The sequence below is a fragment of the Corythoichthys intestinalis genome, chromosome 17, assembly GCF_030265065.1.
Source record: "Corythoichthys intestinalis isolate RoL2023-P3 chromosome 17, ASM3026506v1, whole genome shotgun sequence".
Lineage (NCBI taxonomy): Eukaryota > Metazoa > Chordata > Actinopteri > Syngnathiformes > Syngnathidae > Corythoichthys > Corythoichthys intestinalis.
The window spans coordinates 3,050,736-3,075,712 of NC_080411.1; the positions used below are offsets into that span (position 1 = coordinate 3,050,736).

The following is a 24,977-nucleotide window of genomic DNA, read 5'->3' on the forward strand; positions in this document are numbered from 1 at the left end:
CCTACAATTTTTGACCAAATCACATAATTTGGGTATCAAAAATTCCGGGACGGTGAGGGGCATAAAAGTTGTATACAGAATTTGGCAAAACTTTACGGTTCCCCGGAAATTGGCCAAAAACTCTCCCATTCATTTCTAATGGGAAAAGTTCCCATTCACTTACAATGGGATTTCAATGGAATTTACATTGCATTGATGCCATTGACGGCCATGCATGTCAAATCTATTGATGCCAATGTACTTGGATTCTATTGACTATATGGATGTCGATGCCATTGACTGCCATGGACGTCCAAAATTTTTCCCATTCATTTTCAATGGGGAAAAAACAAAATTTCCCCAAATCAACAGAAAATGACCAGATATCAATAGGACGTGTCCCCCAAACTTCCCCAATTCCATTGACGCTTATGAAGGGTGCCGCCATTGACTTCCATGGACGTCCAAAATTTTTCCCAATCATTTTCAATGGGGAAAAAACTAAATTTCTCCAAATCAACAGAAAATGACCAGATATCAATAGGACGTATACCCCAAACGTCTCCAACTCCATTGACGCTTATGGGGGGTGCTGCCATTGACGTCCATGGACGTCCAAAATTTTTCCCATTCATTTTCAATGGGAAATTTTTTTTTTTCCCCAAATCAACAGAAAATGACTAGATATCAATAGGACGTGGCCCCCAAATGTCCCCGATTGCATTGCTGCTTATGGAGGGTGATGCCATTGACGTCCAGGGACGTCCAAACTTCCCATTCATTTCCAATGGCATTTCTTCATGCTTGTTCATTTTATTGATGCCAATGTACTTGGATTCCATTGACGCTTATGTAAATTGATACCATTGACGTCCATGGACGTCCAAAATTTTTCCCATTCATTTTCAATGGGAATTTTTTTTTTTTCCCCAAATCAACAGAAAATGACTAGATATCATTAGGACTTGTCCCCCAAATGTCCCCGATTGCATTTCCGCTTATGGGGGGTGATGCCATTGACGTCCATGGACGTCCAAACTTCCCAATCATTTCCAAAGCCATTTCTTCGTGTTTGTTCATTCTATTGATGCCAATGTACTTGGATTCCATTGACGCTTATGTAAGTTGATACCATTGACGTCCATGGACGTCCAAAATTTTTCCCATTCATTTTCAATGGGATTTTTTTTTTTTTCCCAAATCAACAGAAAATTACTAGATATCATTAGGACGTGTCCCCCAAATGTCCCTGATTGCATTGCCGCTTATGGAGGGTGATGCCATTGACGTTCATGGACGTCCAAACTTCCCATTCATTTCCAATGGCATTTCTTCATGTTTGTTCATTTTATTGATGCCAATGTACTTGGATTCCATTGACGCTTATGTAAGTTGATACCATTGACGTCCATGGACGTCCAAAATTTTTCCCATTCATTTTCAATGGGAATTTTTTTTTTTTTCCCAAATCAACAGAAAATGACTAGATATCATTAGGACGTGTCCCCCAAACTTCCCCGATTCCATTAACAATTATGAAAGGTGCCGCCATTGACGTCCATCGACGTCCAATTCTCCCATTCATTTCTAACGGCTTTTACTTTGTTTTTTGCCAATGACTGGCATTATCATCCATTCTATTGATAGACCTGAGTGGGGCTAAGATCTGTATCTCCACAGAGGAAAGACCAAGGTGTGTAATTTCTCCCGAAATTGCAGTTTCTAGTTGTACTTATTATTTATTCATCTTATTCTCCGCGTTTTTTTGAGCCAACGCACAGCCCAAACCGTAGCACCGATCGGCACAGTTCAAGTATCGGCACGACCGGAATTTTCGCGTGACGATGGGAATTTTTCAAACCGCCACGAAAAATTTTCCGTTCGCCCGTAAACGGCAATTTTCCGAAAAATAAAAAAAGTTTCAAAATGTATCTAGTCCTACAATTTTTGACCAAATCACATAATTTGGGCATCAAAAATTCCGGGACGGTGAGGGGCATAAAAGTTGTATACAGAATTTGGCAAAAATTTACGGTTCCCCGGAAATTTGCCAAAAACTTTCCTATTCATTTTGAATGGAAAAAAAACGCGCGCTTCACAGCCCGAACCGTTAGACCGATCGGCACCGTTCAAGTATCGGCACGACCGGAATTTTTGCGTGACACAGGAAACTTTACAAATGGCCCCGAAAATTTTTCAATTCGTCCGTAAACGGCAATTTTCCGTGAAAAAAAAAAAAGTTTCAAAATGTATCTAGTCCTACAATTTTTGACCAAATCACATAATTTGGGCATCAAAAATTCCGGGACGGTGAGGGGCATAAAAGTTGTATACAGAATTTGGAAAAAAATTACGCTTCCTCGGAAATTTGCCAAAAACTATCCCATTCATTTCGAATGGGAAAAGTCCCATTCACTTCCAATGGGATTTCCAATGGAATTTACATTGCATTGATGCCATTGACGGCCATGCATGTCAAATCTACTGATGCCAATGTACTTGGATTCAATTGATTATATGGATGTCGATGCCATTGACTGCCATGGACGTCCAAAATTTTTCCCATTCATTTTCAATGGGGAAAAAACAAAATTACCCCAAATCAACAGAAAATGACCAGATATCAATAGGACGTGTCCCCCAAACTTCCCCAATTCCATTGACGCTTATGAACAGTGCCGCCATTGACTTACATGGACGTCCAAAATTTTTCCCATTCATTTTCAATGGGGAAAAAACTACATTTCTCCAAATCAACAGAAAATGACCAGATATCAATAGGACGTATACCCCAAACGTCCCCAACTCCATTGACGCTTATGGGGGGTGCTGCCATTGACGTCCATGGACGTCCAAAATTTTACCCATTCATTTTCAATGGGAAATTTTTTTTTTTCCCCAAATCAACAGAAAATGACTAGATATCAATAGGACGTGTCCCCCAAATGTCCCCAATTGCATTGCTGCTTATGGAGGGTGATGCCATTGACATCCAGGGACGTCCAAACTTCCCATTAAATCCCAATGGCATTTCTTCATGTTTGTTCATTCTATTGATGCCAATGTACTTGGATTCCATTGACGCTTATGTAAATTGATACCATTGACGTCCATGGACGTCCAAAATTTTTCCCATTCATTTTCAATGGGAATTTTTTTTTTTTCCCCAAATCAACAGAAAATGACTAGATATCATTAGGACGTGTCCCCCAAATGTCCCCGATTGCATTGCCGCTTATGGAGGGTGATGCCATTGACGTTCATGGACGTCCAAACTTCCCATTAAATTCCAATGGCATTTCTTCATGTTTGTTCATTCTATTGATGCCAATGTACTTGGATTCCATTGACGCTTATGTAAGTTGATACCATTGACGTCCATGGACGTCCAAAATTTTACCCATTCATTTTCAATGGGAATTTTTTTTTTTTTCCCCAAATCAACAGAAAATGACTAGATATCAATAGGACCTGTCCCCCAAATGTCCCCGATTGCATTGCTGCTTATGGAGGGTGATGCCATTGACGTCCACGGACGTCCAAACTTCCCATTAATTTCCAATGGCATTTCTTCATGTTTGTTCATTCTTTTGATGCCAATGTACTTGGATTCCATTGACGCTTATGTAAGTTGATACCATTGACGTCCATGGACGTCCAAAATTTTTCCCATTCATTTTCAATGGGAATTTTTTTTTTTCCCCCAAATCAACAGAAAATGACTAGATATCAATAGGGCGTTTCCCCCAAATGTGCCCGATTGCATTGCTGCTTATGGAGGGTGATGCCATTGACGTCCACGGACGTCCAAACTTCCCATTAATTCCAATGGCATTTCTTCATGTTTGTTCATTTTATTGATGCCAATGTACTTGGATTCCATTGACGCTTATGTAAGTTGATACCATTGACGTCCATGGACGTCCAAAAATTTTCCCATTCATTTTCAATGGGAATTTTTTTTTTTTTTCCCACATCAACAGAAAATGACTAGATATCATTAGGACGTGTCCCCCAAACTTCCCCGATTCCATTAACAATTATGAAAGGTGCCGCCATTGACGTCCATGGACGTCCAATTCTCCCATTCATTTCTAATGGCTTTTACTTTGTTTTGTGCCAATGACTGGCATTATGATCCATTCTATTGATAGACCTGAGTGGGGCTAAGATCTGTACCTCCACAGAGGAAAGACCAAGGTGTGTAATTTCTCCCGAAATTGCAGTTTCTAGTTATTTTTTATTATTATTCAATAATTCTCCGCGTTTTTTTGAGCCAACGCACAGCCCAAACCGTAGCACCGATCGGCACCGTTCAAGTATCGGCACGACCGGATTTTTCGTGTGACGATGGGAATTTTTCAAACCGCCACGAAAAATTTTCCGTTCGCCCGTAAACGGCAATTTTCCGAAAAATTAAAAAAGTTTCAAAATGTATCTAGTCCTACAATTTTTGACCAAATCACATAATTTGGGCATCAAAAATTCCGGGATGGTGAGGGGCATAAAAGTTGTATACAGAATTTGGCAAAAATTTACGGTTCCCCGGAAATTTGCCAAAAACTTTCCTATTCATTTTGAATGGAAAAAAAACGCGCGCTTCACAGCCCGAACCGTTAGACCGATCGGCACCGTTCAAGTATCGGCACGACCGGAATTTTCGCGTGACACAGGAAACTTTACAAATGGCCCCGAAAATTTTTCCGTTCGTCCGTAAACGGCAATTTTCCGTGAAAAAAAAAAAAGTTTCAAAATGTATCTAGTCCTACAATTTTTGACCAAATCACATAATTTGGGCATCAAAAATTCCGGGACGGTGAGGGGCATAAAAGTTGTATACAGAATTTGGAAAAAAATTACGCTTCCTCGGAAATTTGCCAAAAACTATCCCATTCATTTCGAATGGGAAAAGTCCCATTCACTTCCAATGGGATTTCCAATGGAATTTACATTGCATTGATGCCATTGACGGCCATGCATGTCGAATCTACTGATGCCAATGTACTTGGATTCAATTGATTATATGGATGTCGATGCCATTGACTGCCATGGACGTCCAAAATTTTTCCCATTCATTTTCAATGGGGAAAAAACAAAATTACCCCAAATCAACAGAAAATGACCAGATATCAATAGGACGTGTCCTCCAAACTTCCCCAATTCCATTGACGCTTATGAAGGGTGCCGCCATTGACTTACATGGACGTCCAAAATTTTTCCCATTCATTTTCAATGGGGAAAAAACTACATTTCTCCAAATCAACAGAAAATGACCAGATATCAATAGGACGTATACCCCAAACGTCCCCAACTCCATTGATGCTTATGGGGGGTGCTGCCATTGACGTCCATGGACGTCCAAAATTTTACCCATTCATTTTCAATGGGAAATTTTTTTTTTTCCCCAAATCAACAGAAAATGACTAGATATCAATAGGACGTGTCCCCCAAATGTCCCCAATTGCATTGCTGCTTCTGGAGGGTGATGCCATTGACGTCCAGGGACGTCCAAACTTCCCATTCATTTCCAATGGCATTTCTTCATGTTTGTTCATTCTTTTGATGCCAATGTACTTGGATTCCATTGACGCTTATGTAAGTTGATACCATTGACGTCCATGGACGTCCAAAATTTTTCCCATTCATTTTCAATGGGAATTTTTTTTTTTCCCCCCAAATCAACAGAAAATGACTAGATATCAATAGGACGTTTCCCCCAAATGTGCCCGATTGCATTGCTGCTAATGGAGGGTGATGCCATTGACGTCCACGGACGTCCAAACTTCCCATTAATTTCCAAAGGCATTTCTTCATGTTTGTTCATTCTATTGATGCCTATGTACTTGGATTCCATTGACGCTTATGTAAGTTGATACCATTGACGTCCATGGACGTCCAAAATTTTTCCCATTCATTTTCAATGGGAATTTTTTTTTTTCCCCAAATCAACAGAAAATGACTAGATATCATTAGGACGTGTCCCCCAAATGTCCCCGATTGCATTGCCGCTTATGGGGGGTGATGCCATTGACGTCCATGGACGTCCAAACTTCCCATTCATTTCCAAAGGCATTTCTTCATGTTTGTTCATTCTATTGATGCCAATGTACTTGGATTCCATTGACGCTTATGTAATTTGATACCATTGACGTCCATGGACGTCCAAAATTTTTCCCATTCATTTTCAATGGGATTTTTTTTTTTTTCCCAAATCAACAGAAAATGACTAGATATCAATAGGACGTGTCCCCCAAATGTCCCCGATTGCATTGCCTCTTATGGAGGGTGATGCCATTGACGGCCACGGACGTCCAAACTTCCCATTCATTTCCAATGGCATTTCTTCATGTTTGTTCATTCTATTGATGCCAATGTACTTGGATTCCATTGACGCTTATGTAAATTGATACCATTGACGTCCATGGACGTCCAAAATTTTTCCCATTCATTTTCAATGGGAATTTTTTTTTTTTCCCCAAATCAACAGAAAATGACTAGATATCATTAGGACGTGTCCCCCAAATGTCCCTGATTGGATTGCCGCTTATGGAGGGTGATGCCATTGACGGCCATGGACGTCCAATTCTCCCAATCTTTTCTAATGGCTTTTACTTTGTTTAGTGCCATTGACTGGCATTATGGTCCATTCTATTGATAGACCTGAGTGGGGCTAAGATCTGTATCTCCACAGAGGAAAGACCAAGGTGTGTAATTTCTCCCGAAATTGCAGTTTCTAGTTATTATTATTATTATTATTCAATAATTCTCCGCGTTTTTTTGAGCCAACGCACAGCCCAAACCGTAGCACCGATCGGCACCGTTGAAGTATCGGCACGACCGGATTTTTCGCGTGACGATGGGAATTTTTCAAACCGCCACGAAAAATTTTCCGTTCGCCCGTAAACGGCAATTTTCCGAAAAATAAAAAAAGTTTCAAAATGTATCTAGTCCTACAATTTTTGACCAAATCACATAATTTGGGCATCAAAAATTCCGGGACGTTGAGGGGCATAAAAGTTGTATACAGAATTTGGCAAAAATTTACGGTTCCCCGGAAATTTGCCAAAAACTTTCCTATTCATTTTGAATGGAAAAAAAACGCGCGCTTCACAGCCCGAACCGTTAGACCGATCGGCACCGTTCAAGTATCGGCACGACCGGAATTTTCGCGTGACACAGGAAACTTTACAAATGGCCCCGAAAATTTTTCCGTTCGTCCGTAAACGGCAATTTTCCATGAAAAAAAAAAAAGTTTCAAAATGTATCTAGTCCTACAATTTTTGACCAAATCACATAATTTGGGCATCAAAAATTCCGGGACGGTGAGGGGCATAAAAGTTGTATACAGAATTTGGAAAAAAATTACGCTTCCTCGGAAATTTGCCAAAAACTATCCCATTCATTTCGAATGGGAAAAGTCCCATTCACTTCCAATGGGATTTCCATAGAATTTACATTGCATTGATGCCATTGACGGCCATGCATGTCGAATCTACTGATGCCAATGTACTTGGATTCAATTGACTATATGGATGTCGATGCCATTGACTGCCACGGACGTCCAAAATTTTTCCCATTCATTTTCAATGGGGAAAAAACAAAATTTCCCCAAATAAACAGAAAATGGCCAGATATCAATAGGACGTGTCCCCCAAACTTCCCCAATTCCATTGACGCTTATGGGGGGTGCTGCCATTGACTTCCATGGACGTCCAAAATTTTCCCCATTCATTTTCAATGGGGAAAAAACTAAATTTCTCCAAATCGACAGAAAATGACCAGATATCAATAGGACGTATACCCCAAACGTCCCCAACTCCATTGACGCTTATGGGGGGTGCTGCCATTGACATCCATGGACGTCCAAAATTTTTCCCATTCATTTTCAATGGGGAAAAAACTAAATTTCTCCAAATCGACAGAAAATGACCAGATATCAATAGGACGTATACCCCAAACGTCCCCAACTCCATTGACGCTTATGGGGGGTGCTGCCATTGACATCCATGGACGTCCAAAAATTTTCCCATTCATTTTCAATGGGAATTTTTTTTTTTTCCCCCAAATCAACAGAAAATGACTAGATATCAATAGGACGTGTCCCCCAAATGTCCCCGATTGCATTGCTGCTTATGGAGGGTGATGCCATTGACGTCCAGGGACGTCCAAACTTCCCATACATTTCCAATGGCATTTCTTCATGTTTGTTCATTCTATTGATGCCAATGTACTTGGATTCCATTGACGCTTATGTAAGTTGACACCATTGACGTCCATGGACGTCCAAAATTTTTCCCATTCATTTTCAATGGGAAATTTTTTTTCTTCTCCCAAATCAAAAGAAAATGACTAAATATCAATAGGACGTGTCCCCCAAATGTCCCCGATTGTATTGCTGCTTATGGAGGGTGATGCCATTGACGTCCATGGACGTCCAAACTTCCCATTAATTTCTAATGGCATTTCTTCATGTTTGTTCATTCTATTGATGCCAATGTACTTGGTATCCATTGACGCTTATGTAAGTTGATACCATTGACGTCCATGGACGTCCAAAATTTTTCCCATTCATTTTCAATGGGAATTTTTTTTTTTCCCCCAAATCAACAGAAAATGACTAGATATCAATAGGACGTGTCCCCCAAATGTCCCCGATTGTATTGCTGCTTATGGAGGGTGATGCCATTGACGTCCATGGACGTCCAAACTTCCCATTAATTTCTAATGGCATTTCTTCATGTTTGTTCATTCTATTGATGCCAATGTACTTGGTATCCATTGACGCTTATGTAAGTTGATACCATTGACGTCCATGGACGTCCAAAATTTTCCCATTCATTTTCAATGGGAATTTTTTTTTTTTCCCCAAATCAACAAAAAATGACCAGATATCAATAGGACGTGTACCCCAAATGTCCCCGATTGTATTGCTGCTTATGGAGGGTGATGCCATTGACGTCCATGGACGTCCAAACTTCCCATTAATTTCTAATGGCATTTCTTCATGTTTGTTCATTCTATTGATGCCAATGTACTTGGTATCCATTGACGCTTATGTAAGTTGATACCATTGACGTCCATGGACGTCCAAAATTTTTCCCATTCATTTTCAATGGGAATTTTTTTTTTTTGCCCAAATCAACAAAAAATGACCAGATATCAATAGGACGTGTACCCCAAATGTCCCCGATTGTATTGCTGCTTATGGAGGGTGATGCCATTGAGGTCTATGGACGTCCAAACTTCCCATTAATTTCTAATGGCATTTCTTCATGTTTGTTCATTCTATTGATGCCAATGTACTTGGTATCCATTGACGCTTATGTAAGTTGATACAATTGACGTCCATGGACGTCCAAAATTTTTCCCATTCATTTTCAATGGGAATTTTTTTTTTTTCCCCAAATCAACAAAAAATGACCAGATATCAATAGGACGTGTCCCCCAAATGTCCCCGATTGTATTGCTGCTTATGGAGGGTGATGCCATTGACGTCCATGGACGTCCAAACTTCCCATTAATTTCTAATGGCATTTCTTCATGTTTGTTCATTCTATTGATGCCAATGTACTTGGTATCCATTGACGCTTATGTAAGTTGATACCATTGACGTCCATGGACGTCCAAAATTTTTCCCATTCATTTTCAATGGGAATTTTTTTTTTTTGCCCAAATCAACAAAAAATGACCAGATATCAATAGGACATGTACCCCAAATGTCCCCAATTACAATGATGCTTATGGAGGGTGCTGCCATTGACGGCCATGGACGTCCAACTCTCCCAATCTTTTCTAATGGCATTTCTTCATGTTTGTTCATTCTATTGATGCCAATGTACTTGGTATCCATTGACGCTTATGTAAGTTGATACCATTGACGTCCATGGACGTCCAAAATTTTTCCCATTCATTTTCAATGGGAATTTTTTTTTTTTGCCCAAATCAACAAAAAATGACCATATATCAATAGGACGTGTACCCCAAATGTCCCCGATTGTATTGCTGCTTATGGAGGGTGATGCCATTGACGTCTATGGACGTCCAAACTTCCCATTAATTTCTAATGGCATTTCTTCATGTTTGTTCATTCTATTGATGCCAATGTACTTGGTATCCATTGACGCTTATGTAAGTTGATACAATTGACGTCCATGGACGTCCAAAATTTTTCCCATTCATTTTCAATGGGAATTTTTTTTTTTTTCCCCAAATCAACAAAAAATGACCAGATATCAATAGGACGTGTCCCCCAAATGTCCCCGATTGTATTGCTGCTTATGGAGGGTGATGCCATTGACGTCCATGGACGTCCAAACTTCCCATTAATTTCTAATGGCATTTCTTCATGTTTGTTCATTCTATTGATGCCAATGTACTTGGTATCCATTGACGCTTATGTAAGTTGATACCATTGACGTCCATGGACGTCCAAAATTTTTCCCATTCATTTTCAATGGGAATTTTTTTTTTTTGCCCAAATCAACAAAAAATGACCAGATATCAATAGGACGTGTACCCCAAATGTCCCCAATTACAATGATGCTTATGGAGGGTGCTGCCATTGACGGCCATGGACGTCCAACTCTCCCAATCTTTTCTAATAGCTTTTACTTTGTTTAGTGCCATTGACTGGCATTATGGTCCATTCTATTGATAGACCTGAGTGGGGCTAAGATTTGTATCTCCACAGAGGAAAGACCAAGGTGTAATTTCTCCCGAAATTGCAGTTTCTAGTTATTATTATTATTTATTCATCTTATTCTCCGCGTTTTTTTGAGCCAACGCACAGCCTAAACCGTAGCCCCGATCGGCACCGTTCAAGTATCGGCATGACCGGAATTTTCGCGTGACGATGGGAATTTTTCAAAACGCCACGAAAAATTTTCCGTTCGCCCGTAAACGGCAATTTTCCGAAAAAAAAAAAAAGTTTAAAAATGTATCTAGTCCTACAATTTTTGACCAAATCACATAATTTGGGTATCAAAAATTCCGGGACGCTGAGGGGCATAAAAGTTGTATACAGAATTTGGAAAAAACTTACGGTTCCCCAGAAATTTGCCAAAAACTCTCCCATTCATTTCTAATGGGAAAAGTTCCCTTTCACTTACAATGGGATTTCAATGGAATTTACATTGCATTGATGCCATTGACGGCCATGCATGTCGAATCTACTGATGCCAATGTACTTGGATCCTATTGACTATATGGATGTCGATGCCATTGACGGCCATGGACGTCCAAAAATTTTCCCATTCATTTTCAATGGGGAAAAAACAAAATTTCACCAAATCAACAGAAAATGACCAGATATCAATAGGACATGTCCCCCAAACTTCCCTGCTTCCATTGACGCTTATGGGGGGTGCTGCCATTGACGACTATGGACGTCCAAATTTTTTCCCATTCATTTTCAATGGGATTTTTTTTTTTTCCCCAAAATCAAAAGAAAATGACTACATATCAATAGGACGTGTCCCCCAAACTTCCCCAATTACATTGACGCTTATGGAGGGTGATGCCATTGACGGCCATGGACGTCCAATTCTCCCAATCTTTTCTAATGGCTTTTTATTTGTTTAGTGCCATTGACTGGCATTATGGTCCATTCTATTGATAGACCTGAGTGGGGCTAAGATTTGTATCTCCACAGAGGAAAGACCAAGGTGTAATTTCTCCCGAAATTGCAGTTTCTAGTTTCAAACTGTGATTCCAAAACGTGCACGTACATTTCAAATAGGAGTGTGACAGTATATCGTAAACATACCGTAGCCCAAAAGGTTATCGATGAGCTCCCACCAAGAATCGATATATCGCTTTAGAAAGCTGTCACCAAAGGTTGGGAGATTAGCCCAAAAAATTTTCTCAAGAAAAAGTAGCGTTACTTCAAAAATATTACCGTAATTTTCGCACTATAAGGGCGCACCTGACTAAAAGCCGCCACCCACCAAATTTGGCACGAAAACGGCATTTGTTCATAGATACAGTGGGGCAAATAAGTATTTAGTCAACCACTAATTGTGCAAGTTCTCCCACTTGAAAATATTAGAGAGGTCTGTAATTGTCAACATGTGTAAACCTCAACCATGAGAAAATCACATTGTTTGATTTTTAAAGAATTTATTTGCAAATCATGGTGGAAAAGAAGTATTTGGTCACTACCAAAAGTTCATCTCAATAGTTTGTTATGCACCCTTTGTTAGCAATAACGGAGGCCAAACTCTTCACAAGCTTTTCACACACTGTTGCTGGTATTTTGGCCCATTCCTCCATGCAGATCTCCTCTAGAGCAGTGATGTTTTGGGGCTGCCATTGGGCAACACGGACTTTCAACTCCCTCCACAGATTTTCTATGGGGTTGAGATCTGGAGACTGGCCAGGCCACTCCAGGACCTTGAAATGCTTCTTACGAAGCCACTCCTGTGTTGCCCTGGCTGTGTGTTTGGGATTATTGTCATGCTGAAAGACCCAGCCACGTCTCATCTTCAATGCCCTTACTGACGGAAGGAGATTTTCACTCAAAATTTCTCGATACATGGCCCCATTCATTCTTTTCTTTACACAGATCAGTCGTCCTGGTCCCTTTGCAGAAAAACAGCCCCAAAGCATGATGTTTCCACCCCCATGCTTCACAGTGGGTATGGTGTTCTTCGGATGCAATTCAGTATTCTTTCTCCTCCAAACACGAGAACCTGTGTTTGTACCAAAAGGTTCTATTTTGGCTTCATCTGACCATAACACATTATCCCAGTCCTCTTCTGGATTATCCAAATGCTCTCTAGCGAACCGCAGACGGGGCTGGACGTGTTCAGGCTTCAGCAGGGGGACACGTCTGGCAGTGTAGGATTTGAGTCCCTGGCGGCGCATTGTGTTACTGATAGTAGCCTTTGTTACTGTGGTCCCAGCTCGCTGTAGATCATTCACTAGGTCCCCCCCGTGTGGTTCTGGGATTTTTGCTCACCGTTCTTGTTATCATTTTGACGCCACGGGGTGAGATCTTGCATGGAGCCCCAGATCGAGGGAGATTATCAGTGGTCTTGTATGTCTTCCATTTTCTTGTAATTGCTCCCACAGTTGATGTCTTTACACCAAGTGTTTTACCTATTGCAGATTCAGTCTTCCCAGCCTGGTGCAGGTGTACAATTTTGTCTCTGGTGTCCTTTGACAGCTCTTTGGTCTTGGCCATAGTGGAGTTTGGAGTGCGACTGACTGGGGTTGTGGACAGGTGTCTTTTCTACCGATAATGAGTTAAAACAGGTCCCATTAATACAGGTAACGAGTGGAGTCTCGTTAGAAGAAGTTAGACCTCTTTGACAGCCAGAAATCTTGCTTGGTTTTAGGTGACCAAATACTTATTTTCCACTGTAATTTGGAAATAAATTCTTTAAAAATGAAACAATGTGATTTTCTGTTTTTTTTCTTCCACATTCTGTCTCTCATGGTTGAGGTGTACCCATGTTGACAATTACAGACCTCTCTAATCTTTTCAAATAGGAGAACTTGCACAATTGGTGGTTGACTCAATACTTATTTTCCCCCCTGTATAAAAAGGGATCTGTCAATGTTCATTCAAAATAGTTGGGAACCTTCATTTATTGATTTGTGGAGTCATTTTATTTTTTAATTTTACAGAAGAAATTATTTTCAGTAAATGTCGACTAAAACTAGACAAACAAGTCTCAAGTTTTCATCGACAAATACTAAACTAAGACAAACACGTTTTGAGATGACTAAAATATGACTAAGAGACTAATAAATATTATCGTCCAAAAGACTAAGACTAAGAAAATTAAAAGGGCTGCCAAAAACAACACTGGCTGCCACTGACGGCCATAGACATCCAATTCGTTTGAAGTGGGAGGGATGGCTGCCTCCCACTTCAAATGGATTTGATGTGATAAACTCATTCCAATTCACAGCAGAAGGATGAACATAGCTTGCTTTTCTGTTATTTGTTGTTTTGTAGAATATCCTAAAATTATTTTCTGACCAATGTAATGTCCTTTTTTTTTAATGGAAATGGCCAATTAAGCTTTTGCATATCTCTCATTTCTTTTGCATTTTACTCAGTTTCATTCATTAACACCATTTCCTCTCTTAGGTCTATATATGCTGTGTTCGAAAAGGATGTAACGGTGAAAGGAATCCCCGGGTATCGCTTCGCTCCCCCAAGTGAGGTTTTCGCAAACACATCCGTAAACCCATCCAACGCGGGTTTCTGCGTCCCCGCCGGCAACTGCCTCGGTTCAGGCGTTCTTAATGTAAAGCCCTGCAAAAAAGGTGGGGAAACATCACTTTTAAATGTTCTGTTTTGTGGATAACTTGTCAATTTTTTTGTCCGTTCAGAAGCGCCAATCGTAATGTCCTCGCCGCACTTCTACCAGGGAGATGAGAAATTTGTTCAGGCAGTTTTCGGCATGAAGCCCCGCAAGGAGTATCACCAGACCTTTGTTGATCTCAATCCGGTTAGACATCCATTCTTTGTTTCACTTCACTTGCTCTTTTCTTGAATGGCTTAATATACAGGGTACTCTTGTTTAGTATGGAGTTAGGTTTCCTTGAATCAGCCAACTGATGCTCTGGCCACCTGGAGGCAGTGTGGCATTTCACTTGGACGTATACCTGTCAACCCGAGGCCGTTGGCAATTTTACAAATACTGACGTATGCCTTTACAAATTGGTGACTACCGTAGTTTTCCGAATATAAGGCGCACCCGTGTATAATGCGCACCCCAAATTTACTTGTAAAATCTACGGGAAATGATTGTACCCGTTAATAACGCGCACCCTAATTTTAGCACCAACAAATAGAAGATTACAAGAAAAAGAGCTCGTGTACAGATTAGGGATGGGAATCGAAATCCGATTCCAATTCGGAACCGGTTCCGAGTGTTTCGGGGCCTCGACATCACAATGAAAAAGCCTTAACGATCCCTTTAACGATTCCTAAAGACGCGTATTGCGTCGTGACGTGTCTTGTTGTCCAGACGCATCAAACTAGCATGGCGCCAAGAACCACTCGCTCCAAAGTTTGACTACACTTCACCAGGAAAGAGTGTGAAAATGAAAGGTTACGATGGGTAAGCACGAGCATTGCAGCCATAAACATAACAATGACAGCACGTAGGTTCAAACGCTCGAAAGTGTGTCTTCACTTCACGAGGAAAAATTACAACAAAGCGACTTGCAGTCATTGCAAGGTGGAGATAACTGCATCGGGAGGGAATACGACTGCGCTGTCCTCACAGAGAGGCTAAGGCTCAGTTCTGGCTATACAGCTAGCTAAACTCCCAAATGACGATGTAGAAGACGTTGGTATAATTTGCTGACTTTATTCAACCATCACTAAGAATAGAAATGAAACAAATCAATTTCGTCCCCAATAACAAACTGGTTTGCATCAACGTAAAACAGCGCTGATTAGCTGCTAATAACAGTATGGTTAGCATTCGTTCGCTAGCATTAGCACATCGTTCAAACCACTACACAACTGGATTTAAGTGTCCGATCGCAAGTGGAAACACAACAACAACACAAAAGATGATACATACAGGCGTTGCCTCTGTAGATATTAACATTAACAAAGAACGTAGGCTCGTAGAAGTGTTTCCCTCTCTCACTTCGCTCGCTCACTCGCTTGGATGCGGCATTTCTTCGGGTGCCCAAACTGCGGCCCGCGGCCCAAATACGGCCCGCCTCCACATTTGGTCCGGTCATTTTGATTTTTTTTTTTTTCCTCAATCGTGTTATTTATTTCCTGGCTTTTTTCCTTGAAGAATTCAGAGAGGGTTATTTGGTTATTATCTATTTAATTAATAGTGTTTTTATTATTAATTATTATTATTATATTATTATTTTTATTTTATTTACTTTCATTCCGTGAAGAATCCAGAAAGGGTTATTTGATTGTGGCTTTCTGAAAAACAATAATTTTTTACATTTATGCACTTCTGCAATCGTCACACTTTTTCTGTTACAAACTGACCCCGGCCCCTCATCAGAGAAGGGAAAAGTTATGTGGCCCTCACAGGAAAAAGTTTGGGGACCCCTGCTTTAACACATATTGCCAAAGGCAGAACAACAACCTATCTGCCAATATATACCAATATTTTTTATTTCTATTAGATAAATGTTTCAGTAAAATGTTACACATTCTTGTGTATTTGCCACTTATTGCCACAGTTAACATTGAGGCTTTGGGCCTCTTTTGATCTCGTTGTGAGTTTGTAAGGTTGTGACTTCTGATTAAACAAACTCGATGCCAATCAAAACGTTTGTTCTTCTTTTTCCCCAAATTAGAATCGATAAGAGAATCGAATCGTTAAGCACTATCGATAATGGAATCGGAATCGTAAAAATTCTATTAATTGTCATCCCTAGTACAGATACAGAAATGTCATTTTACTGACTGGTGAAACACACCACCAGCATAGCACACTGGTAGTTCAAAACATTACCATAAACTGACAATATTTACGGTAATGGTATCTGGTATGATAGATGTCATTATGTGTCATCCGCCAAATTATGTCACTAACTCCATTAATGTCCAGCTCGGAACTTTGACATCCATTCAAAAGTGAGATAATTTGCCAAATGACATCCATTCTTTACTGTAACGTTGCAGTGCATGCTGGGTGGCATGTTGGACGACAACAGTGTTGACAGCAGGTGGGAGCAGAGGTTGACTGTCTCCTCGAAGGGAGCAGTGATGGTCAAATGAAGCTTCTTGAAGCAATGAAGCTTTTTAGCCAATTGGATCAAAGCTTCATGGTGGTTCATTTTGTCTTATGACAGTCTTATGATGCCGCTGTCAAATAAAGTTTTACCGGTTAATGTCTTTTGGTTTAAATATCTCATAATACAGTGAGGACATCTGCGGCTTACATATAGTTTATTTTATGATTTTGTTTTGCAGCTCACTGGAATCGTCCTGCAAGCTGCCAAACGTCTCCAGGTCAACGTCTACATCGAGAAAATGGACACATTCAGGTATGAAAGTCGAATGCATGCAAAACATGTTTTATTATCTTTTTCTTTTTTTCGTTCATAAAAATGCTTGAGAATTTTGTCCTTGTGACTTGAGGCATGTAGGCGAGGCAACTTGTGACTGCAAACTAATAATTTCTTCCCATAGACTTCATAACCTATTGACATAGGAAACGGGGCTGATCCGTTAGGGGCCTATTTTCAAGAACTTCAAATTTTTTCAAAGACCAAAGCTGCTACCGACCTTAAACAAAAACAGGCGCCTACCTTGGCCATATATGAGTCTCCATGAGCAGCGGCATATAAAATTCAAAGTCGTTTCCAAATAAAATCCTGATGAATTATTTTTTATGTAAGTATAACAAAACTTAAAATGGCTATAAAATTCTCAGATTTTACACTAGATGCACAAAAATCACCAAATGCCAAGATAACCACCTATATTTTCTGGATCAAAAAATCACCAAATGCCAAGATAACCACCTATATTTTCAAGATCAATAGCAATATTTAACATATCATAAGTTTTTGCCCAAAATACCAACTTATTTTTCTTTTATTTACTGCATGTTTTCAACAGCTAATAAAGCACTCAATTTTCTCATCAGAAATTTAATACTTGAGGAAAGCATGCAGAATCAGTTATAATATACTGTATAAATAGATTACTAATAAATTCATTATACAATCACAACTTTTTGTAGAATAAAATAGCCCTTTATTGTAATTATACAGTTGTACAATGAAATTGTGGAGTATTCCCCTTTGCAGTGCATGATAAGTTAAAATTTCAAAAGTGACTTGCAAGTATAAAATTTAAATAAACAACTATAAAATGCGTATGAAATAGCCCAACGTTCAGACAGTGCAAATAATCGGAGTGAAGTAGCAGCAGTTAATGCTTTGAATATTGCAGGTGAGTAAATGTTGCACATAGAACATTGCATATAAATGAAGTTATGGACGTAAAACAGTCTTGATTCTTGGTTAAAAGCAAAAAAAAAAACAAACATGCAGGTAGTATTTATGTTGCGTAAATATGGCGAATCTGCGGCTCGTCTTTAAGTTCACCGTGTCGCCGCCTTAGCACATCTCCACAGCAAAGAGCGTTTTAGGTTGAATAAATGGGTAGATGTACGATAATAAAGGAAATTAGTGTGTGAGTAAATGTAGATTGAGTTTAGCCCTGTGTTTTATTTTGTAAATAAACATAGCTAAACGGGTAGTTAGCTGTATAGTCACTGATAACTGATAATTTACTGCATACAGTTTTTGATTTGACTTGATTTTAATCTGTGCAAAGAAAAAACATTTTCAGGGGAATTTTCGGGGTTAAATTCCAATACCATAATATTTTCTCAATTATGATTAAAGAATGTGAATGCATCACTGCTTTTACTGAGAATGAAAAGCTCCATATGCATAAAGGGAACATATACAGTGGGGCAAATAAGTATTTAGTCAACCACCAATTGTGCAAGTTCTCCTACTTGAAAAGATGAGAGAGGCCTGTAATTGTCAACATGGGTAAACCTCAAGCAAGAGAGACAGAATGTGGAAAGAAAAACAGAAAATCACATTGTTTGATTTTTAAATAATTTATTTCCAAATTAGAGTGGAAAATAAGTATTTGGTCACCTACAAACAAGCAAGATTTCTGGCTGTCAAAGAGGTCTAACTTCTTCTAACGAGGCTCCACTCGTTACCTGTATTAATGGCACCTGTTTTAACTCATTATCGGTATAAAAGACACCTGTCCACAACCTCAGTAAGTCACACTCCAAACTCCACTATGGCCAAGACCAAAGAGCTGTCGAAGGACACCAGAGACAAAATTGTAGGCTGGGAAGACTGAATCTGCAATAGGTAAAACGCTTGGTGTAAAGAAATCAACTGTGGGAGCAATTATTAGAAAATGGAAGACATACAAGACCACTGATAATCTCCCTTGATCTGGGGCTCCGTGCAAGATCTCACCCCGTGTTGTCAAAATGAGAACAAGAACGGTGGGTGTCAAGTTCAAAAATAGACCCTTAGGTAGACATTTGTAAAACTACCCAAAAATAAGGAGAGAAGACACTCAGTTTTCTTGGCCAAGGAGAGCAAGGAGGGACTAGACAGTGAAATGCTGGATTACGCTGTATAGTCACCAAAATTGATCTGAAAAAAAAAAAACTCCTTGCTCTTTCTTTTATTAGGGGTTTGTCCTAACACAGAAAGGTGCCGCTCTAAAGAAAGGGGGAAAGCAAGCTGGAGACACCCATGTGATTTTGGTTGGCTATGTGTGAGCATGTAGGTGGAACTAACTAAATACACGTGTGTAAGCAAAGGCACTTAGGTAAAGTGGTCAGAATGACCCAGACACTTCAGTTATGCAACGCTGCGGCCATGGAAGATGCCCTCGAATGGAAGATTGTCCTCGAAAGTCCAGACGAAAGTCTAGACGTAAAATGCTGAAGATGTCCTAGAAGGTCTAGTTACGCAATGTTGCGGCCATGAAGCAAGGCAGTTGTCACCCCGACCCTCTTTAACACTTTGTAACACTTAAACATTATACTACAGCCTAGTATAGCAAGCAATAATCATTTACATTTACCTTCCAATAATCATTTAAATAAGAAAAAATATGGCAATATGTATTATGTATGTACTAGGTATATATGAGCACAAGCAAATATTCAATCAATCAAGAAAATATTCAATCAACCCTCGATAATTAACTCAACAGTGAGCAAAAATCCCACAACCACACGGGGGCACCTAGTGAATGACCTACAGACAACTGGGACCACAGTAACAAAGGCTACTATCAGTAACACAATGCGCCGCCAGGGACTCAAATCCTGCACTGCCAGATGTGTGCCCCTGCTTAAGCCAGTACACGTCCAGGCCCGTCTGCGGTTCGCTAGAGAGCATTTGGATGATCCAGAATAGGACTGGGAGAATGTGTTATGGTCAGATGAAACCAAAATAGAACTTTTTGGTAGAAATACAGGTTCTCGTGTTTGAAGGAGAAAGAATACTGAATTGCATCTGAAAAACACCATACCCACTGTGAAGCATGGGGGTGGAAACATCATGCTTTGGGGCTGATTTTCGCAAAGGGACCAGGACGACTGATCTGTGTAAAGCAAAGAATGAATGGGGCCATGTATCGAGAGATTTTGGGTGAAAATCCCCTTCCATCAGCAGGGGCATTGAAGATGAGACGTGGCTGCGTCTTTCAGCATGACAATGATCCCAAACACACAGCCAGGGCAACAAAGGAGTGGCTTTGTAAGAACCATTTCAAGGTCCTGGAGTGGCCTTGCCGGTCTCCAGATCTCAACCCCATAGAAAATCTGTGGAGGGAGTTGAAAGTCCGTGTTGCCCAACGACAGCCCCAAAACATCACTGCTGTAGAGGAGATCTGCATGGAGGAATGGGCCAAAATACCAGCAACAGTGTGTGAAAAGCTTGTGAAGAGTTACAGAAAACGTTTGGCCTCCGTTATGGCCAACAAAGGGTACATAACAAAGTATTGAGATGAACTTTTGGTAAAGACCAAATACTTATTTTTCACCATGATTTGCAAATAAATTCTTTAAAAATTCAACTGTGATTTTCTTTTCTTTTTTTCCCCCCAAATTCTGTCTCTCATGGTTGAGGTTTACCAATGTTGACAATCACAGCCTGGCTACTTGTAAGATTTCTGATTAGGTACTATTTCTATCGTGCAACTTTCTCAGACAACAAAAAAAGTAGCAAAAACAGGGTGTTTTGAGGGTTAAATTTGTTCTTGTTTTTGAGGCGCTACTGTATAATGAAATATAGGTGTGTAACTCCCTTTTTCTGATTTTTTTCCCCCAGTCAAACTGGAAACGTGAGCACCGTGATTTTACCTGTTGTTTATCTGAATGAGGTAAACACACATATAATTCCATACCAATAAACCAAACATGTTATTCTGAAGGCGGTATTGGCACCCCTGTAATTCTGTCGGATAATGCTCAATTTCTCTCTGAAAATGATTGCAATTACAAATGCTTTTGTAGTAATATCTTCATTTTGCTTGCAATGAAAACACACCAAAGAAAAAAGGGGGGGGGGGGTAAATCGCTATCATTTATCAACTCCAAAAAAAGGGACTAAAGTATTGTCTCCCTTTGAAAAATCATGGGATGCTTCTCTAATTTGTGTAATTAACAGTAAATGTTACTTACGTGTGGCACATAACAGGTTGTGGCAATAACTAAATCACACTTGCAGCCAGTTAAAATGGATTAACGTTGACTCAACCTCTGTCCTGTGTCCTTGTGCATACCACATTGCGCATGGAGAAATGAAAGAGGACCAAAGAACTGTCTAAGGACTTGAGAAGCAAAATTCCATCTCCAAAGAGCTGAATGTTCCTGTGTCTACCATGCGCAGTGTCATCAATAAGTGTAAAGCCCATGCCACTCTGGCTAACCTCCCTAGATGTGGACTGAAAAGAAAAATTGACTAGAGATTTCAACGAAAAATTGTGTGGATGGTGGATAAAGAACCTCGACTAACATCCAAACAAGTTCAAGCTGTCCCGCAGTCCGACGGTACAACAGTGTCAACCCGTACTATCAGTTGGCGTCTGAATGAAAAGGGATGCTAGGATACTCAGGAAGACCCCACTTCTGACCCAGAGACATACATACACCAGGCTGGAGTTTACCAAAACGTTTTGGAAGAATATTCTCTGGTCAGATGAGACAAAAGTAGAGCTTTTTGGGAAAAGGCATCAACATAGAGTTTACAGGGGGAAAAAACGAGGCCTTCGTAGAAAAGAACACGGTGCCCACTGTCAAATATCGCGGAGGTTCCCTGATGTTTTGGGGTTGCTTTGCTACCTCAGGCACTGGACTGCTTGACTGTGTGCATGGCATTATGAAGTCTGAAGACTAGCAACAAATTTTGCAGCATAATGTAGGGAGAAAGCTGGGTCTCCCTCAAAGGTCATGGGTTTTCCAGCAGGACAATAATCCAAAACACACTTCAAAAAGCACTAGAAAATGGTTTGAGAGAAAGCACTGGAGACTTCTAAAGTGGCCAGACCTGAATAACCCATAGAACACCTGTGGAGACATCTGAAAATGGCACCATTCAAATCTCAGAGACCTGGAGCAGTTGGCCAAAGAACAATGGTCTAAAATTTCAGCAGAGCATTGTAAGAAACTCATTGATGTTTGTTCGCTGTTATTTTGTCGAAAGGTTGTGCTACCAAGTATGAGGCTGAGGGTGCCAATACTTTTTGTCCGGCCCATTTTTGGAGTTGTGTGTAAAATGATAATGATTATTATTATTATTTTTTTTATGCTGTTAAGAAGTTTACTAGATCACCCCTTGTAACCTTTCCATTCTGCTCAGAGCGTCGTCATCGATGATTCATCGGTGGCCAAGCTGAACACCGTGGTGGTGGAACAATACGTGCTGGTAAACATTCCTTTCATACTGATCGGAATCGGCATCCTACTGGGCGGAGTCTTCATGTTGATGGTGTGTCGACACAAGCTACCTGAGGTAAGTCACATTTGAACCGTTTCAGTGTTTCACTTTGCATTTGAGTTATATCAGTTCCATAGACTTCATAAACTATTGACATGACACGGGAAACGGGGCCGATTCGTATCAAAAACTTCAAATTATAATACAGTGGTACCTCGACATACGATCGCTTCGACACACGATCTTTTCGACATCCGACGTAAAATTTGACGCGCCATTTGTTTCTACATCCGACGACATGCTCGAAATACGACGACACGACGGCAACGCAAACGAACTCACGGCGGATTTTCTTGTGTGAGAAATCAACACAGGTTTCCAAAAAGTTGGTACAGTTGGTGAAACAAGGAAAAAAGTGATGCTTACCTTTGAAATGAAGATGCAAATTATAGAAAAATATGAGCGTGGGGTGCGCATCCGTGAGCTGGCTCAACAATACAGCTCCACGGTCCTCTTCCGACCACCGTTCGCCAGTCTTTATAAGTTAAGGTGACAATTATTATTGTGGTAACATCGCCAAAGAAATCGCCAGCTTCGTCACGTTTTTAGAATTTATTTAAGAACTTATTCAACACAAAACGCCCATTGCCCTCTGCAGTTGACTGTGCTCTCAAGAAAACGAAAGTATTATCTCTACCGCACTGACGCACTCTCACTGTGACGTCAGCCCTGCGGTGCATTCAGTGCATTCAAAAAGTGTCCGCCACATTAGAATCCAATTTGTTACATTGTTAACGGAATAATTTTTATTTTATTATTATTATTATTATCATTATTATATTATTCTGATTTTTATTATTAACTTATTTATTTTGCTATGTTTAATTGCCATTTATAATAATTGTACCAGCAGTATTTATTATGGATTTAGTGTAGGTTTTTGGTTGTGGAACGAATTAATGGAATTTTAATGTATTCCTATGGGAAAATCCTGCTCGACATACGACCATTTCGACTTACAAACAAGGTCTTGGAACGAATTAACTTCATATGTAGAGGTACCACTGTATTAACAAATCCAAAGCTGCTCAACCTGACCTAAAACCAAAACAGGCACCGACCTTAGCCATATATGATTCTCCATGAGCAGTAGCATCAAAAAATTCAAAGTCGATCCCTTATAAAATCCAGATTATTTTCTGTATAACACAACTTAAAATGGCTATCAAAGTCTCAGATTTTACACCAGATGCACAAAAATAACCAAATGCAGAGATAATCACCTATGTATTCAGGATCAATCGCAATATTTAACATATCATATATGTTTTGACCAAAATAGCAATTTTTTTTATTTACTGCAAGTTTTCAACAGCTAATAAATCACTCAATTTAACATCAGAAACATAATACGTGAGGAAAACATGCGGAATCAATCATAAATATTATGTAAATACAGTGGTACCTCTACATACGAATTTAATTCGTTCCAGGACCTTGTTTGTAAGTCGAAATGGTCGTATGTCGAGCAGGATTTTCCCATAGGAATACATTATAATTCCATTAATTCGTTCCAAAGCCTAAAAACATACACTAAATTCTTAATAAATACTGCTGGCACTGTTACAAATGGCAATTAAACATAGAAAAACGAATAAGTTATAAATAAATAAGTCAGAATAATATAATAATAAGAAGAATAATTAATAATTATTCCTGTAAATAATGTAACGAATTGGATTCTAATATGGCGGACACTTTTTACTGTCCCTGAACGCACCGCGAAGCTGACGTCACGGTGAGATAGGTCGGTGCAGTAGAGATAATACTTTCGTTTTCTTGAGAGCAGTCAACTGCTTAAGACAATAGGCGTTTTGTGTTGGATAAGTTCTTAAATAAATGATAAAAACGTGACGAAGCTGGCGATTTCCTTGGCAATGTTACCACAATAATAATTGTCACCTTAACTTATAAATAGTGGCGAACGGTGGTCGGAAGAGGACCATGGAGTTGTATTGTTGAGCCAGTTCAGGGACGCGCACACCAAGCTCATATTTTTCTATAACTTGCATCTTCATTTCAAAGGTAAGCATCACTTTTTTCCTTGTTTCTCCAACTGTATCAACTTTTTTTGAAAACTTGATTTCTCACACAAGAAAATCCACCGTGCGTTCGTTTGCAGTGCTGTCATGTCGTCGTATTTCGAGCAACTCGTCGGATGTAGAAACAAATGGCGGCTCAAATTTTACGTCGGATGTCGAAAAGATCGTGTGTCGAAGTGATCGTATGTAGAGGTACCACTGTAGATAATTAATAAATTCTATATACAATCAAAACTTATTATAGAATATCGTTTTATTATCATTATACACTATATACTGTTAGCGAATGAGGCTAGCGGCCACCTGGCGTAAATAGAGCTTTTCTAGCGAAGATTCTTGTGAATAAATGCTTAAATCCCCGAATTCTTCATAGATATGGAAATAAAACATTCTCGATTCTTGGTCAAAAGCAAAGAAACCTTTACAGTTAGTGTTTATTTTACGTATATTGAC

At 39.7% G+C, this 24,977-nt stretch overlaps 1 protein-coding gene across 1 annotated transcript in view; it reads left to right on the top strand.

The window, feature by feature from the left end:
- The window catches only part of scarb2c (scavenger receptor class B, member 2c), a 46,290-nt gene that overhangs the window by 17,359 nt on the left and 3,954 nt on the right, over positions 1-24,977 (top strand). Inside the window, exons 7-11 of the mRNA XM_057819858.1 lie at positions 14,078-14,256; positions 14,323-14,441; positions 16,895-16,968; positions 20,815-20,866; positions 22,345-22,497. Of these exons, the coding sequence (XP_057675841.1) occupies positions 14,078-14,256; positions 14,323-14,441; positions 16,895-16,968; positions 20,815-20,866; positions 22,345-22,497 (577 nt within the window). The remainder of the gene's footprint in view (positions 1-14,077; positions 14,257-14,322; positions 14,442-16,894; positions 16,969-20,814; positions 20,867-22,344; positions 22,498-24,977) is intronic.